At 39.0% G+C, this 17,520-nt stretch overlaps 1 protein-coding gene across 1 annotated transcript; it reads right to left on the bottom strand.

Moving 5' to 3' along the window:
* Nucleotides 1-1,033: 1,033 nt before the first annotated feature.
* Nucleotides 1,034-16,304, bottom strand: vapal (VAMP (vesicle-associated membrane protein)-associated protein A, like). Its single transcript, XM_026150996.1, has 6 exons — nucleotides 16,075-16,304; nucleotides 9,242-9,394; nucleotides 7,418-7,521; nucleotides 6,355-6,435; nucleotides 2,587-2,766; nucleotides 1,034-1,257 (listed from the first exon to the last, which is right to left on the bottom strand). The coding sequence occupies exons 1-6, from the start codon at nucleotides 16,130-16,132 to the stop codon at nucleotides 1,096-1,098; spliced, it is 738 nt and encodes a 245-aa protein (XP_026006781.1). The 5' UTR covers nucleotides 16,133-16,304; the 3' UTR covers nucleotides 1,034-1,095.
* Nucleotides 16,305-17,520: the final 1,216 nt, after the last annotated feature.

Genomic DNA, 17,520 nt, shown 5'->3' with positions numbered 1-17,520 from the left:
CTTCCTCGCTAACTCAAGTACAGCCCAAAACTTCCATCTTGATTCATCTGACCAATCTAGGTTACATCAAAATATATACATATATATCCACTGCAATACCTATGAAGCAGAAATATAAAGCAAATTTAGAAACGCAGGGTAATTCATATACTGTACTGCATTGTACAAACACAAAGTAAAACATTGGCAGCAACAACAAGCAGGAAAAGACAGCTATGAAAACCACATTTTTCATTTTTATTTTTCAATGTTGAATACCTTTGACAGGACTTTAAGAATGGAAACGTTATTTCAGTCAATAACTGCCTCAGAAGGATATACGATTTGTATAGTAGTAGCAATAATAATAATAATAATAATAACAATAATAATAATAATAATAATAATAAGTCTGTATTTGTATTGTGAGATCAAGACAAATGTACAAGAAGGAGGCACCTATATCCCCAGCTGGGCCTGAACATTCCAACACAAGTAGAAGAAATTACAAACCGAACAGATTTTACTTCAGAGGCAATCCAGCAACAGGTAGCAACGTCTTTATGATGGAAGTTCTTTCCTTTTTTGTTTAAAAGGATTTAAAACGACATTTACAAGACACCTAACATTCCATTCAATTCCTATTAAAAACAGAAGTAGAGGGAGAGGGGGGGGGGGGGGGAAGAGATATTCTTTTGAGCGCTTCTTGCCCATGGTTAACTCTAGGTGCATCTTCCATGTTGACTGATAGTATACAACTTTCATTGTCCCACCACACTGGATATCTGGATTATACAGGCAAAGGAAAAAAAAAAAAAAAAAAAAAAAAAAAAAAAAAAAAGGGGGGGGGGGGGGGGGGGGCAATCGCTTTTTGTCGCCTTTCCTCACTCAACTCTGTGCATACTAACTGTGTGAGATTGTAAAAAGGCGGCGCCTTCAAATGATACTGTACAGATGTGTTCACTGTAGGCCACACTACCAATGATATGGCAAAAGTCAACAGAAAGACTTCTCGGTTTTTCCAGGCCTTTTTCCTTTTCTTTTTTTTTTTTCCTTTTTTTTTTTTTTTAATTCCAGAGCCGAGGCGTGGGATACGGCTGGCATGCTTCTCCCAGTCTACAAGATGAACTTCCCTATGAAAAATCCGATGAAGATGGCTGCTATGACAACGAGGAGGGATGGTAGGGAGGCGGCGCTGGCTTCCCGACCGAGCAGGCTGGTCGAGTTTGGTGTCATGTGGTCTGAGCGGGGCATCTTTCTCATTCTCAAACCTTCGTCCTGTGTAAAGAACAGAAAACAAATAAAGAAGAGGAGTGAATAAGGTAATAAGATTAGTAAAACACAAGCACGTTTACAGAAATTCTCAAACTTTGAGCCCAGACTTGCAGTTTTCTGTCCCAGTGACTACTGCACTTAAACTCATGGTTCACTCCCCATTGTTGAGAGACGGACTACGAAATAAGCAACCACAATATTCCAACATAGCAGTCGAGTTGGAGAATTTCATAGTGATACTAAGGAAGGAACAATGCTGTATATGTAAACAGAGAGAGAAAAAAGGTGTCCAGCGTCCTGCTGGGCTGCTGTAAAACCATCTCCAAAGTCAAAAAAGTTAAATTTGCAACTTGGATGCGCATTTTGAGCTTGTTCAGCCTTTTAACATATGTACTCTAAGACACACTTTCCAAGGCCATTCCCCTCATCTCACACAGTGAGAGAGCAGATGCTGAAAATCTGTTCTTATATATTTGCAGAGAGGTCACTAATGACAACTGAAACTGGCAGAAAACTGAGAAATTTCTCTTTACTTTGTGACCTCACTGTGGAGAAGACAATGTGTAATTTTCCCACTTTTAAGTACAAGAGCATCAAACTAGATGCACATCCTGTCATACTCCAACATACATGCCAACAAGTCATCTAATAGTTCAAATGAGTGTCCAATACCCTGAAAACGGTCCCTCCCTTTTCCAGTTTGCCTCAGAAAATTCCTGTTGTGTCACTTATCTAGCTTATACCACAAACAGAGCAATAACATGCAAATCCATACATTTTAATCTTTTATTTCAACTGATTTTTGCATATCATCTTGCATTCTTCAAACAGAAGAGGTGCGTTCATCCTGCTGTTTTCCAGCAGAGGGACGCGTCTTTCCCTTGCTAATGCTGAGACTGACTGCTAGGCCCTCAGTGTAGCTGTCCCTTCTCACTGCCTGGTTGTTGTGAAGCGTGCATTAGAATAAAAATCTGCATTCATACAACTACACAAAATTCATGTTTCCACTCTGACTGCTCTAACAAACCTCTCTCATCCTCAGTTCAACGCTCTGGAAGAGCCAGAGGTGAGAAGTACCCAGCAAAACACACCCACACAACATGCTGTGTTGCATTCAAACATGTTGCTGTCACAAGCCTCTACGGAGTTTGAAACAAACACACTCAAAACCACCAGAGAGTAGTATGATGTTGGTGTGTACTCACAGGCTCGTACAATTATATTTGACAGTAAATCCCTATTCACACTTTGTTTCAGTTTTATTCTGTGTGGAATGCATTAGCATTAAAAATCCAAGTGTTTGACTACAATTAGTTACCAATCATATCCAACCTTTAATTGCCGGTTCTCCTCACTCAGCTTGTTCATCTCAGCTTGCAGTCTCTTGCACTTCTCCACCACTTTCTTCATCTCCGCGTCGTCCGCTCCGGCAGCGATAGGCACCGCGGCTGCCGACGACTCCGCCTTCACGGAGTTCATCACGGGGGCGGCTCGGGTCGCCTCCACGTCATTCTGCCCAACAAAGAGAGGATGAGGTAAGGCCCAGTATGCCCTGGGCTAAGTATGCCCTGGGCTAAGTATGGAGGTTAGCCTCTAGACGGACGCATGAGCCAAAAGAAAGGCGGCCTTGTTCGAGGGCCCCGAGGCTCATGGTGCCAGATGAAAGAGACAAGCAAAAAGAAAAAAAACATGTCTTTCCAAAAGTCATGGTGGATGTGGCTTTGTGTAGTGGCACAGACAGCATGACAACATGAGGGGTGGAGGAAGAAGAAAAAAAAGAGTGCTGCATAGTAGCAGATGAACGTTGACAATCAGTACGAGGGCAGGATCTGGGTTTTTCCTGGCTCAAAAGCAGACCTTTAGGGAGTGACTACGCTCTTGAGGATGATTGGCCAGCACATAGTTAAGGCATTGAGTACTTAATAGAAGTTTATCCTGATCATTCTGGGCCATTTGTTAAACAAAAACATATTTCAAGCTTGAGTAAATAAAACTACATTAAAATTAAAATCTTCCTGGAGGGTAACAAATAAAACCCTCTGGACATCATATCGCTCCCACAAGTCAGGCATTTATAACGAGGCCTACTAAGGCTCAGATAAGCAATGAAAACAAGGATGACTGATCGTACACAAACTGAATTTATTTTTTTAAGTCTTAAAAATGACCTAATGTGAGCCTGCAGAGGAGTTACTTATATATTGGGGGACCACACACACACACAAAACCTAACTAACCTAGGTAACTCTGTAACAAAAACAAAAAGTCTGAACTTCTCTTTAAATTATTAGGACATACAGTGGAGGCACTAAGCTACACTAACATCTTTTTCATTAAAGCTTTCACCTTTTCTCACCTTACAAAAAAAGTTAGAGCTGCCTTTGTTATTCAGTGTTTCACATCAGCAGCGAAGACAAAGTTAGCTGTTGAAATGCAAAACGCACTGACGAGCCACGATTCCTGTGGGCCACAAGAATTTGATGCATGCTAAAAAAAAATATACATCTAGTAATTAAACATTTACATATAACATTTCTCCTATGCTCAGGAACGTCAGTATTGCTTACACATGTCCCTTTGGTCTTTATTTAAGTAGAGAGGTGTGACAGTAAAACACGTTGCTGTGTCTTTCTCTTTGTGCGACCTGCTACACCCTGATACATGGTGCACACAACTGCCGTCACTGCCAACACCTGGAGCTACCAGAAGGTACATTTACATAACAGTCGGTGGTTTCACTGATCTGGGCAACAAAATGAATTTTTCAAAGTTTGGAAAACTGGCAATAGAGCACAACACAATTAATGTATTAATTAATGTATTTTAGGAGAGACTTCAGGTTCTGATTACTTTTATGTGTTAAGCAGCACAGATTTCCCAAGTTTTCAATAAATAGTTTAGGGATATTTTCATTGACACAAGGCTGGCATGACCCACGCTAACATGTTCCTGTAAGCAGAAGATGACCTTCGGTACTCTGTGAATAGGTTCCATATTTTAAACACTCACACAGTACAATCCAGGAGGCACGTGGCCTGATCGGTCCTCAATTCATTCATAAAGAACTCCCTTCAGCTACAAAAAGAACTTGTGGAACAGAGAGTACAAGTCCTACAGCTGCCAGATGCTTGTTCAGTATCATGTAGTAGTGCCTGAGAGTACACGACGAGAGAAAAATAAGACATTCAGGGCATTTAAAACTGCGAATATCATCCGAGTTAATATCACGATATAAACATAACTGCGTGCACAGAGATTTCAGCTATGGCTACTTTTACAAATAACTTCTCAGAGACAAAAAGTTAAAAGCTTTTTGTTTTTTGCTGAATAGTACAGGGAGAGATCTCACTTTTGAGCAGGGGTCTTGTAACAGGTATCCCATCATGAAGCATTACTGTCTGTGCTTTTTTAATAAAAAAAAAAAATAAAATACACGCACACACGAAAATTTCATCTCCATCCAGACAACAATGAGACCAAATCTAAGTTTAATGCGTAACATTTATGAAACCTGAATTTGATTAAAACAAGTGGAAAAACTGATTATTTATAGCACAATTTAGGATTTATAGTCTTTATAGCCCATTTTCCTCGATCCAAACCACATCAGACCAGGTCTAGATAAAAACAACCGCTGCAGTACATGAGACTGATCAAATTAAGGCCAGGTCTTTGATCTGGACTTTTTGTTTTTAAACTGCACAAAAAAAAAAAAAAAAAAAAAAAAAAGGTTTTAAAAAAGGTTATGATTCAAAGTGACACATACTGATGTCCTGACATAAATAAGAGGAAAGTATCATCTAGTTTCTACTTCAGTGGTCCCCATAATAAGAGTGAATCCTACTCAGATTTGCATATCTTGGATTAGGAACTTAACCCTGATATTGTATATCGCGGGGTATGTCCTATTAAGATGAGGGAAATGTGCTCCTACTTACACACAGTTCACAGTCAGCTGCTGGAAATAGAAACATTATCCTAAGCAACACTGGTCCTACAAAATATAACTTATTTAATCAGTCAACACTGATTAGCTGTGAAAAAGTAAAGCCTGCTATCAGTCAGATAATCAGAATCCGTTCACTCGCAGTTTTTTGGTTTTCTGGCTATGTTGCAGTATTGATCTGACCTAGGGCTGTTCGATAGATATCGGATGACGATATAAAAACGTCTATCGTTTCATTTTACGCTATCGTTTGTTTCATGGTGTCACAAATAAACTGTTTACGGCAATATTTTCTCATCGTTTTGATGGTCACTGTAGTGGCTATATTAATTTCTTAAAGTTCTCTTATAATTAATATAACCACACTACTGACGAACAAGCGCCTGTTTTTATGCATTGTCGTTAGCAACAATAAGGGTAAAACCATCGCGTGTCTGCGTGTTTATTTTCTACGTAAACCTTTCACAATAAAGCTCAAGATCCTGTTAAGACTTTTCAAAATAAACTGAACCCGTGAAAGAGTATGCAGAGTATTTACAGATGAGAAGCAAGAAAAGAGCCGTCAGGTGCTAAAGAAATAAACCTTAGACTCAAACATTAGAACAGGCTTTTCCCCGCAGCACACCGTGTAATAAATACTTGCAAAGAAAACGGCGGCCGTTACAACTTATGTCTAAAAATGCCTCGTTTCATACATTGTTAAAAACACTCGACTCCAGGTACATGACGCGCAGCTGGAAACACTTCACGCAAGTCGAGCTGCCTGAGATTCACAGAAAATTTTAAATTTTTGTGATTTATATCGTTATCGGGACGATAGATGTCTTATATCGGGATATGAGATTTTGGTCATATCGCACAGCCCTAATCTGACCCATTTAAGCTTCATCCTCTTTACCAACCTGACATAGTTTCAGAAGCATATAGAACCACTGCTCCATGGGCAGTGTCTCAGCCTGTAAATCATCACACTGCTATTCTAACTGCACCTAGTTGCTGAACATTGTTTTAGCTGCAAGATGCTGCAGAGATCTTACACTCTGCTCTCGACACAGGAATGTCATGCTAACACTATGCCAGACAATTTTTATTTTTCTAGAGTTTTTAGTAGCGCATATCCAGTTCAAGGAGGGACTCTGATCATTGCACCTTACCACTTTATCATTTTCAGATGGCAGCTCAAAGACACATCTCAGCTTGGAGTCCATGAGATCATCTGGCTTTGCATCTTTCCACTAGTGAGGATTTAAAAGCAAATGAAAGCATGTTATTCATCAACTTGAACTTCTAGCAGATTAGATTCTGTTCACACATGCACATATTAAAACTGTGCCAACTACTTCACATTGTATGTACAAGCAATTTAGCCTTAAAATCTATATAACACAGGCGCAGCTTCATTTCCTTTTATTTCTGTTTATTTGAACTATTTTCAACATATTTCAAAATGGCACCACCCAGACTCTGAATTTATAAAGAAATAAAGTAGAAAAGTATAGTACAGACGATAAAATAGAAAAGAAACAAAAGATTAAGTCACAACATGAGACTCCATTTTATACATCAGCACCAGTCAGACCTCGGTTTGTCTATACTATACTTCCTGAATTTTAAACCTCATTCAAAACAAGTCAGTTCATGAATACAATGACAAGGTATGTACAGGTTTTACTGGCTGACCGAGTCTCTGCTGTCCCCTGGTGGATAACTGGAAAATGCTTCAGAGTAAGGAAATTAACTCGGCAGATGATGATAACCCTTCAACTTAAAGTTTAACAGTAAAAGACTTTCTACTATCAAATATCATACATGAAATGTTTTCATTGAGTCAATCAAGTTAATATTTTAAAGCACAAGTCATGTGCATGTGATACTGGAATGCATAGGGCTCCTTTTACCAATAAAGACCGAACAGTAATGTTTGTTTTTACATATAAAAGGAAATGTGGAAGAAAGACAAAACATTTAAATGGGGAATTTTTTAAGCTGATCAACTGTTTTATGTGAAAGAATTCAATAAGTATTAAAAACTATTCAGTTCAACAGATTTTAACTAGTAAGGTTTACCGTTTTGTTTGTGCAAATACTATAGTCATGCTTCCACTTTGACACATTTAAATGACTTCAGAGCTATGTAACCAAAGGTACACCTCTGTGTTATTCGCTGCAACATTAGAAGCAAAATAATGGGTTCAAAAGTAAATCCCAGTCACTTACCAATGATTCCATGTCGGTGACGTTTGGCGGGGCGAAAATAGTCTGCACCATGAATTTGTGTTTACTTTTCTCATTGGGGTCATAGTCAAAGGGCTGTAGCATGACTGTAAAACAGAAATGATCAATGAGAACTGTTTGAATAAAAGCACATCTATACACAGAAAACAGATCGCATAAACAGTCAGCATACTAAACACCAGAAATGACCTGTGAAAACGTCCGAGGCATTGTTTTTACAGCATGTTTTTTTAATTTATCAGTGATTTTTTCCTCTTTACTCAACTTTTATTAAAAATAGTTTTGTTTTGTTTTTTTTGTTTTTTTAAACAAAAAGGTAAATTTACAGTTTTTCAAGGTACTTTGGAGGATGATTGTTCCAAAGCATCTTTAGACCTTCTCAGTGTTCCTTTGTACTTCATGCTGTTAAGACCAGGGGGGCACACCATCTTCTGAAGGAGTCCTTATTGTACTTTAATGTGATTGTGTGAGACCAAACGGGTACCTCCCCAATGACACTGAAGGACCAATAAGAATCTAACTTTCGTAGCTCCTAAAAACCTGATTGCCTGAATTAAATTAATACACACTTCAGCGAGTCAGACATTCACAAGAGATCCATTTTGGCATCCTCCCTCCCTTCTTAAATAGGTTCATTAAAGGATCTATTGAGTTTCAAGAGGATGTCATTCATTTTCCAACTTAATTCAATACAAGCTCGCAATGTCATTGTTCACTAAAAGCATCAAAGAAATAAAGCCCTCTGAAACTTTAATGTGTGGATATTTCTGCACACAAACATTGAAATAATGCCATTTGTCATACACTAAACTGGCAATGTTTGCAAAGAACAAACAGAAGCAGTGCATTTAACCATTATGGAATTTAAAAGCACAATAAACATTACCAGGACTATGGTGCAAAAGTGCTTTGAGACATTTCTACAGACATTCACATGTAGTAATGCTGAGCACGCTGGAGCTCAAATAACTTTAAGTTGCTAAACCTGCTGGAGGAAAAGGGTCACCGTTTTAAAAACAAGCAACCCATTTTCCCCTTTCACTGCAGTGAGTTGAAACAGTGCTTGTAGACAATGCAGGCAACTGTCTTTAAAATGACTAATGAATCTTAATAACCAGCCAAATTGAAACTAATCTGGCCCAATAAACCCCATTTTGCCTGCAGCCAAATTTACATACCAAAAAAGATGAAATTATAACCACTAATCAGAGTAATGTATTACTTCAATTAAGATGCTGATATGGGTTGCTTTCAGATGTGTTCTGTTAATATTCCTCATTATAAGAAGTTTTGCTTTATCTCAACTCCAATATTTCTGTTAGGCCCCAGTGGCCACCCTGAATGGACAATTGTGGAGCCTAAACACAACAAACTGATGGTACCCAAGCTACCTTAATGTCATCAGCAAACATAAGATAAACCAGCATTCAAAAGATATAGTAATGTATAGCATCTTAGATAGGTCAACTTGCTTAAAGGAAAACTGCTGAGATAAGGTCTCTGGCACAACTTGATCTACTTCAAAAGGTAGACAGAGAAGACGATAAAGCCTGAAGAAATTAAAGCTAAAGGAACTCTTGTTGTACACAGAACAACTTCATTGCTTGTGGCCTTAAGGGTCATGAGAAAAATATCATACAGAAATCATTGTAAAAACAGCATAGGTCACTTGGACTTTTTTCCCCCCTAACTGAAATCTCCAACTTGTTGACCTATGACTGAACATTTCCTTTATTCGCTCACACTCAGTCCGAATCTACATGTTCAAATGGGCGGCAAAAAGACAGTTAACAAATAAAAACTTACCAGAGATGTTGACGCTTGATCCAGGATCGATAACGCCGCTGTTTGGCCGTACGCAGTACCTACGTGGCGCTGTCGTTTTCACTTTGAAACACACTCTTCTGTCAGAAGGGTTCCTCAGTTTGAGGTTGGTGGTGACTACATCTGTAAAAGGGCCTGGAAAACAACACAAAAAAACAAAAAAAAGCAGCGTTAGCTTTGTATTTCAGAGCACAGTCTCCAACACTGGTGTATGGTTCAAATCCAAAATTCTGAAAACTTCACAGATGACTGTAGGGCTGCTCGATTATGGCAAAAATGATAATCACGATTATTTTCACTGAAATTGAGATCACGATTATTTGACGATATTTATTGCCCATATTTTAATAATATGTATGCATTAAGTCCATAGTAATTACATAAATTGCAAAAAAGTGCAATAAACTACAAAAAAAATTGAAAATCGCTTTTGTTTTGTTTACATATATTTCTACTTGGAGAAATTTAAGAGGTTTATCCCTCAAAACTTTAAATACACTAAAGTTGCAAAAAATAGTTTCCCACCACAGGAAATTTATTTTGAGTGTCTTCATAGTTTTATTTTGGAAATACAGCAATTTTTATATACTGCAGGAAAAACAAAAAACAATCCTATGATGCAAATTTGCAAAGAAAACAGCATGTGCATCATTTCACTGTGGGAAGTGTTACGAACAGCTGATAGGAACGGCAAAGCGTGTTTCTGGAATATTATGTTTTTGTTCCTGCAAGCGCTTTTTATGCAATTTTTGCAAAGCTATATGTGGAACGAAACCGTGACCGAGGACAAGCTGATGGCATCAGATGTAAGTACAACTCCTCCGGTTTCATATGCAAAACAAATTATTGCGCTAGCTTACACGGTTCAGGTTCTACAGGGATTTAAAAATAGTTACGCAAAACGGAGCGTGCTGCTCTGACAGGCTTTAAAGGGTTAACAATGACTTTTAAAAAAATATAAAATAGTGTGCAACACCACTGAAGTTTTTTTTTTTTTTTTTTTAAACTCTTTTCAACCAACGGCAGTCACTCTCCTCTCCAAATAACTTCTGCTTAGCTTTCCGAGCTTCCCTCAGGTCCTCTTAATCAGCGGTCTCCAACCTTTTTTGCACCACGGACCGGTTTATGCCCGACAATATTTTCACGGACCGGCCTTTAAGGTGTCGCAGATAAATGAGGGAGGGGCTAATAATCGGCTCAGTCATTTTTAATGATCGTTGAAAGCCCAGATCGTAATCGTGATTAAAATTCGATTAATTGAGCAGCCCTAGATGACTGAAACTCCTAGAATTAAGCTTTTATTCCCCCCAGTAAGTCTGCTAGATTAAAAAAATGCCACAATACTGAAGAAGATGGCTACATGTTTACACAGCAGTTCAGAAATTCAATATTTCAGGTTACACCTCCTCCCTGGAAGACAGAGAGGCATGCTGCGTTTTGGCGCCAAGCTTCAAAAAGACATTTAAAAAGGATTAGCTGAAAAATACTGACATGTAACTCAATTACAACAACATGATTAAGAAGCCTTATTGAATAGCAGGTTTCTTGGCTTGACGCTACACTGTAGGGTAGTTTTTGCCACAAGTACAACAACTAGAAATCCATCAGCTGTGAAACTCTGTACAGATTTTGATGCAAGTTTTTTTGTTTGTTTTTTTAAATCCCTCTTTTTGCTAGAGAATTGCACATCTTCATATCATTTTTATTACTTGAATAAACAGGTTTTTAGGCTTCCTGCTCCTTTTCACACCTAATCGATAAACTGATGGCAGTCAACAAGGATGAGTCATCTGTACATCCCTCGTTATAACATAGGCTTTATGAAGACATGAGCTTAATTTAGACTTCCGCGAGAAATCTATGTCCTATGTCCAACTAACGTTGCGGGCTGTGTCGACCCAACATGTAGTTACATTTCTCAGGAGGTGCACATCAGGTTACATACAAGGTTACGGCAAAGAAACTTTGAGAGAAAGACACCAAGTTTCACTATTTGGGGATGTTAAAATAAGAATCTTTACTTATTTTTTGTTCTTTTTAATAACTGTATAGCCTATCCAATACAGATGGTGGGGTGGAACGACCTATGAAAGCACAGTTTCGCTTGGGATATCAAAGATTACCTCTTTTTCCTGTATGTCGCTCAAGTGATCACCTGAATCAATTACCCTTCATGTCTCCAAAACAGCTAATTTCATATAGACATCCCATGATGATGCTGACTGGTTACGTATCAGGAGATCAAAAGTTGCACAACAGCCCACCATCTTGTGACACCACTGGCTTTAAATTAGGTCCTTAACCACGGTCAGCACTATCGAGCACGGATTGAACATATCATGTTGGAAAAAACAAAAAAACAACAACAACAAAAAAAACAAACAAACAAAACAACAACTCACTTCTTGCCAAGTCAGAGGTACCCCAAACTCGATCAGCGCAATTAGGCTGGGAGTTGGGACAATGTCTCATGATGTTTGGTTAGCTGGGAGCACAGCATGGATGTTATAAATCATGTTTATAGAGTTTACCTGCCAGATAATTTGCAAGCTCATATGATTATTCTGATGTAACATATGTCAAAATATCCAAATTTGTGAATTTAGACACAGCTACAACTTAATATTTTTATGGGCTCTGTTAACAGGTGTACATCTTCATGCATGCAAAAAGTATAAAAGATGCGCTTTACTACAGTGATGTCACCCACCGTTTATGGAGCTTCAAGTTCAGGATTTTCAGCAGATGATTTTGGCGTTTTGAGCCTGGCCATAATGATGGAGGGTGGATCTAATGCCGCACGGTCATTGGCTAACAACTTGTGCTTTACAAGTTGCAAACTTGCATCCAGACAAGGACCAAACTGCTTGTTGTGTATTACTTTGAAGCTGACGGTGGTCTCGGGTCCAGGTTACGGTTTCCTAGGTAACAACCTAACCTAACATATTAAATGAGTCATATATTACCAATAAATAAAACCTGTTACCCAATAGCTGCCAGGCTTCAAAATTTGAAATACACCTTTTTCATCATTTAAATTACTAGTACAAAAATTTTACATAGGTATCCAAACTAGTTCCCCCATATCTGCATTTTTTTTTTTAACACTTCTAAAAATATCAGAACAAACCAAGAAACAGAAATATTCTTTCTACTTCCACAAGTTCTAAAGGTTGGCTTTATTTCTGGAGTTCAAAGTCAGCATTTAGCCTTGATTCATGCTCTGAAAGATAAGAAGGAATGCGTGACCAGAGCAGAATGGCTCCACCCAGCTAATACCAGAATGTACACTTGTGTGCCTACTGCGGCTTTTTTTTGCTTTTCAAAAATCACAGGTGAGTCACAAAATGCCTTCATACAAACTTGAAAAACCTCATTGTTAATGGCGTGTACTTCGAGGATCTTTGTTCTTGCTACACAGATGAGTTATAAAGAATGACTTGCTTCCTGACAGAACAATACCAGGTTGTTCTAAACAGAGCCTACCTGTAGTAGTATGAGAACCAGAAACAATGTCTATTATAGCTTCAGCACTATGCTATACTAGCTTTTGCACTATGATGCTGGAAAGACTAGGTAAAAACCATGACTTTTTTTAAATTTTATAGACCTAAACAGAAAACTAGCACAGATGAGTAACTGCTTCTATAAGCTCGAAATTAACTGAGCCCAAAATATTTCTACCTTCCGTGCGTTTTACACAATGATCACTACTACACCAAAGCCTAAAACTGGAAAACAGTTGTGTGCATCAGATATCCCACCCACATACTGCAGCTTGCATCCACTGCCCAACACTAAGATGCCACCTTTTCTCAAGCAGCATTAGCAGCACCTCTCTCATCTTGTTGCATGTATGCTGAGTTAGGGTCCCCCCAGGCCAGTCCTGCTCTAAAAATACCAACCAAGGAAAGGAGGGCTGCCCCCTCTAGCTTGCTGGAGGAGTCCCAGCAGAGGCTCTAAAACAGTCCAGCTTTCCAATACATGCAGACCGATTTAGCTCCGTCTCTGTGAAGGTAAAGAAGCTGTGGTCATCGTCCTTCTCCTCAGATTGCTTCTTCACATGAAAAACCGAAGCCACTTAAATGTGGGCCATACAAAAATGTCAAAACAAAACAAAACACAAAAACAAGGGTGGGGGGGACAGCTCCCAAATTTAAGTGATGCATTCTTTAGGGATTTAGTACTTGGGATTAGAGGTCCCCCCCCCAATGTAAGATTTAATATGATGCTGGTTCAATAACAGGTTAAGTGGCCAAAGGGCTTAACAGGTATAAAGACTTGAGTCTCTAAACACGACCGGTTAAAAGTATGACAAAACTCTGGTTTGTATGAAAGCAAATGGGCCACTATACTGGAATTATCATACATGTTCTAAGTTAGGGTTTAATTTACCACAGCATAAAATACACTTTTGTTTATTAGATAGTCATAAATAACAGGAAGGTTCACAGACTTTTGTTAAGTAAGACAGAGTCATAAACATGTGTAGTCCCTACAAAAGGACTATTTTGATACAACCAAAACCCTGATATACAACATACAATATGCTTCCAGGTTCTACTGCTAGGACATAAACATATTTTCATTATAATTTACATTTTATATCAAATTGTTAGAATGTGGTTTATGACCCAGAAATTGGGATTTTCTTACATGTGCAGTGGATTAAACATTTTGGCCTCTGTGCTAAAGAACAAAACGAGTCAATGAGGATCAGTAAACAATGATCAGTATGAACAGCATCATACTGATGCAATTTAGCTTTGCGTCCAATCCAGAATATAAAAAGCCAAAAGTTTAATCTGATGAGGGAAAATGTAAACCGTGTGACTGATCAGTAACAGGAATAAGTCAAATTAGAGTAGAATTTCTTAATCGGGTAAAAAGTAGAGGTCCATAATCAGATTATGACGAACCATGTGTCTACCATCAGGCTAAATACCCATGAAATTTTAACGTTCAGCTGGAGAAAGTTTCATCTATTTATTCTGGTTTACCTCGTTGCTCCCAAAAAACAACCTGTCCGAGACAAATAAGACTATTGGTGGCTTTCCAACCATATGATTGAAGAATTTTATCATAATAGCAACATTAACCTGTTGTTTGATGCTGTTATTATGACATAACAAATGTGAGTTTAATCAAATGGTTACTACCTTTTCCAGATGTCTTTCAACTTAAGCCAGAGCAAGTTTTTACTGATTTACATCCATACCCCTGTCCAATTACAATGTCACCCTGTTGGAAAAGGCTCCATTCACCATCGCACTTTCTGTTGCACCTTGCATGATAAAAACATTCCTGGATTTTAATCAATGTACACAAATTTTATAAGTTTCAGAGTTTTAACATGGGGGGGGGGGGGGGGGGGTGCGCGCGCCTTTATTTCACCTGTGTCATCGTCAAATACAGGCAAAATAATAATGTCCAGGGTGAAACTAAAAATTTTTAGTTTCACCCTGGACACCTCATCACCAAAACATTCTAATTATTACACCCCACCCACAGACACAGCGGGTCTGGAATGTGAGCTTGTGTCCTTCCTAATGATCCTGTCAGACTACAACCAGTATCAATTCACACCTTGTCCAAACACCAGTGTCCTCTTATAACCTCGTCCAGGACAGTGGTACATTCAACAGAAAGAGAAATAACTGTCTAGTTCGCAAAAATGCTTCCAGCAGGCACAGAGCTTGGTAACTGGGACAAATACGAGAAGTGCTGTGCGGAATTTTGGGTCAAAATGAATAATGATGAGGATAAATAGTCCAACTGTGGAGATTGTTGTGTCACCCATGGCCTGGGAGGGCTAGCTTCATTGAAATCAGCGCCGTTTACTGCCACTTCATCCACTTGCCCACAAGAGCAACAGTTGGACTCACAAATGACCAAAAGTTATGTTCTATCTAGGACTTTTAAAAAATTTGATATGGGTCTCTTCAGGTCTGTCAGACGCAAAACAACACGGTTATACAACTACACAGCTACACATCAACTTTGGCATTAGCTGGCTAGCCAAGCTATCATTAGCCAACGGTTAACTGACACATCACTGGACGTTATCACTACCAGGAAAAGCAATCAGTGCTGAATGCGCGAAGCACCCTGCTTTCCCATGAATGTGCCGTCCTGTTTTGCCCAGGATGCGAACACACGCTTAAAATTAGCCAATATCTAGCTAATAGGTTTAGGTCAACTGAACTAACGTTAGCCCGGTGTTGCTATTAAAAAAAATAAACTATCCATGTTGTTACAGTTCACGTTAGCTAACCAAGTTTGTCATTCCAACTGTCAGTCACTTTAACTGGCTTCACAAGTTCCTGCCACAGGTGCATCAAGATGAACGCTGGATTTTTCATTCTGAAATTAATTTCTTTCCAGGGAATAGCCTAAGCCACAAGAAACAACAGTTTACTCCTGCTAACACAACTAGCAACAGCATAGTAGCTGATATTAAAAGTGAAGACATACACAAACATGCTTCTTAACGTGTAGACTTTAACTTTCCTTTTTTTAAGCAGTCACTGACAGCCACATCCTTCCAGCTCTTTGCCTGGTACTGTCAGTAAGCTGGTACTGAATAGCAGGCCACCTGGGTGCACGCCTGCCCGGCTATCCACGTCACTATAGCGCCAGGCTGCAGCGGCCCGTCCGGCTCCCTGGCTAACTTAAAATGGCGGTGAATGCTAGCTAGCTTGCTAGCAACGAAATTCGCTTGAGGGAGTGTGAAATCATTGCTTCACCACCACCACTACTACTCGCTGGACATTTGACACGACAACAAGTAAATAAATAATATTTCATTCACATACCTTTAAATTTGAGGTCAGACGGAGGGTCGAGGATAAGGATCTGATCCAACTTTGACATGTTGGCTGAAGGGATGCACTTGATTTCGGTATCGTGGAGTTTACTAACAAGTGGAAATCCTGGATCCCTTCTGCCACTACTGAGTCAAACGCTGACTGAGCTCAGCGAGCATGTGGGTACAAATACTTGAACGCGCGAGTGCACAGCCCTCTGTTGCGCGCACTCGTGGTCTGGCAACTGATGCGATTATGGTACAGTAAACGAGTTATAATGTGTGGACACTGAAATAGACGTACGGGGAAGGAAAAACATGTTATAAAATAGTCTTATAAAATCCAGAACCAAGTTAAATTGTGCTTTATTGATTTAATCGAGAATTTTAATCAGGGACGTATGATAATCGCATGTCTGCGGTGTATACATGCACATTAACGCAGTAAATTCACTCTGCAGTAGTCTAGTTAAACCTGTTAGAAGTATTAGTGAACGTACATGTCACGTAAATGTAAGTGTTGTTTGTGGTTTAAAGGGCATGTTGAGGTTGGTGTGTAGCACGGGTCACATGTTGCCCTGGTAACAGTACCGGAGTGGTCACCCTTTAAAGATGTTTGTTTACGACGTAATCAATGTGTGCAATCAAACTAAACCACAGATTACTTAATCAGTATACTGATAACAGTATACTAAGTATACAGATACTAAGGGACTATAGGCCCTTAGTATTATCTTATTTTCACAGAAGTGATTTTTTTCCATCAATGCAAAATTTCATTAGACTATTTTAGATTTGGAGATCTTATAAAACCATGATTTTAACCACTACTTTTAACAACAGTTGTATCCCTCTGGGAAAAATTTGGAGACCAGTTGTAGGACTTTTGAGAGATGAATGTCGTCTGGTTCGTGTCTGATATATGACTCTAGCTGCTCAAAAATTCCAGGTCTTCTTCTTTGTTTTTACTTTTCATTTCATCATGCTTATAATGCTTTTCATTGGTGAAAAGTCTGATATACAGGCAGGCCAGGTCAGCACCTGGACTTTTCTCCTACTAAGGCAGTAATCAGATTAGCATAGTCTGAAATATGCAAAGCTTTCCCTGAAAGAGGACGTCATCTGGATGGGAGCTTTATGTTGCTCTAAAAAGTGTATATACCTTTCAGCAGTGATGATTGCTTTTCCACCTGGAAAAAGGTGTGCGAGCTCCCAGTTACACAAGCATTAATTCCCAGACACAGACAGTGATTTCTGGAAGTGTTCCTGAGCCCACGTAGTGATTTCCATGACAGAATCATGACTGTTTTTAAGGCAGTGCTGCTTGAACGCAGACTGGTGACCTACTGCCAACTAACCTAACTAGTTTGAAAATCTTCCTGCAGCTGTTTCTTTTTTAGTTAATACTGAAGTCAGTGCAGAAAAACACCAACTGGTTGAGGAGAACTCTTTCTAA

The sequence above is a fragment of the Astatotilapia calliptera genome, chromosome 18 (assembly GCF_900246225.1).
Source record: "Astatotilapia calliptera chromosome 18, fAstCal1.2, whole genome shotgun sequence".
In the NCBI taxonomy this organism is placed as follows: Eukaryota; Metazoa; Chordata; class Actinopteri; order Cichliformes; family Cichlidae; genus Astatotilapia; species Astatotilapia calliptera.
This window is presented reverse-complemented; position numbering and strand designations above follow the sequence as displayed.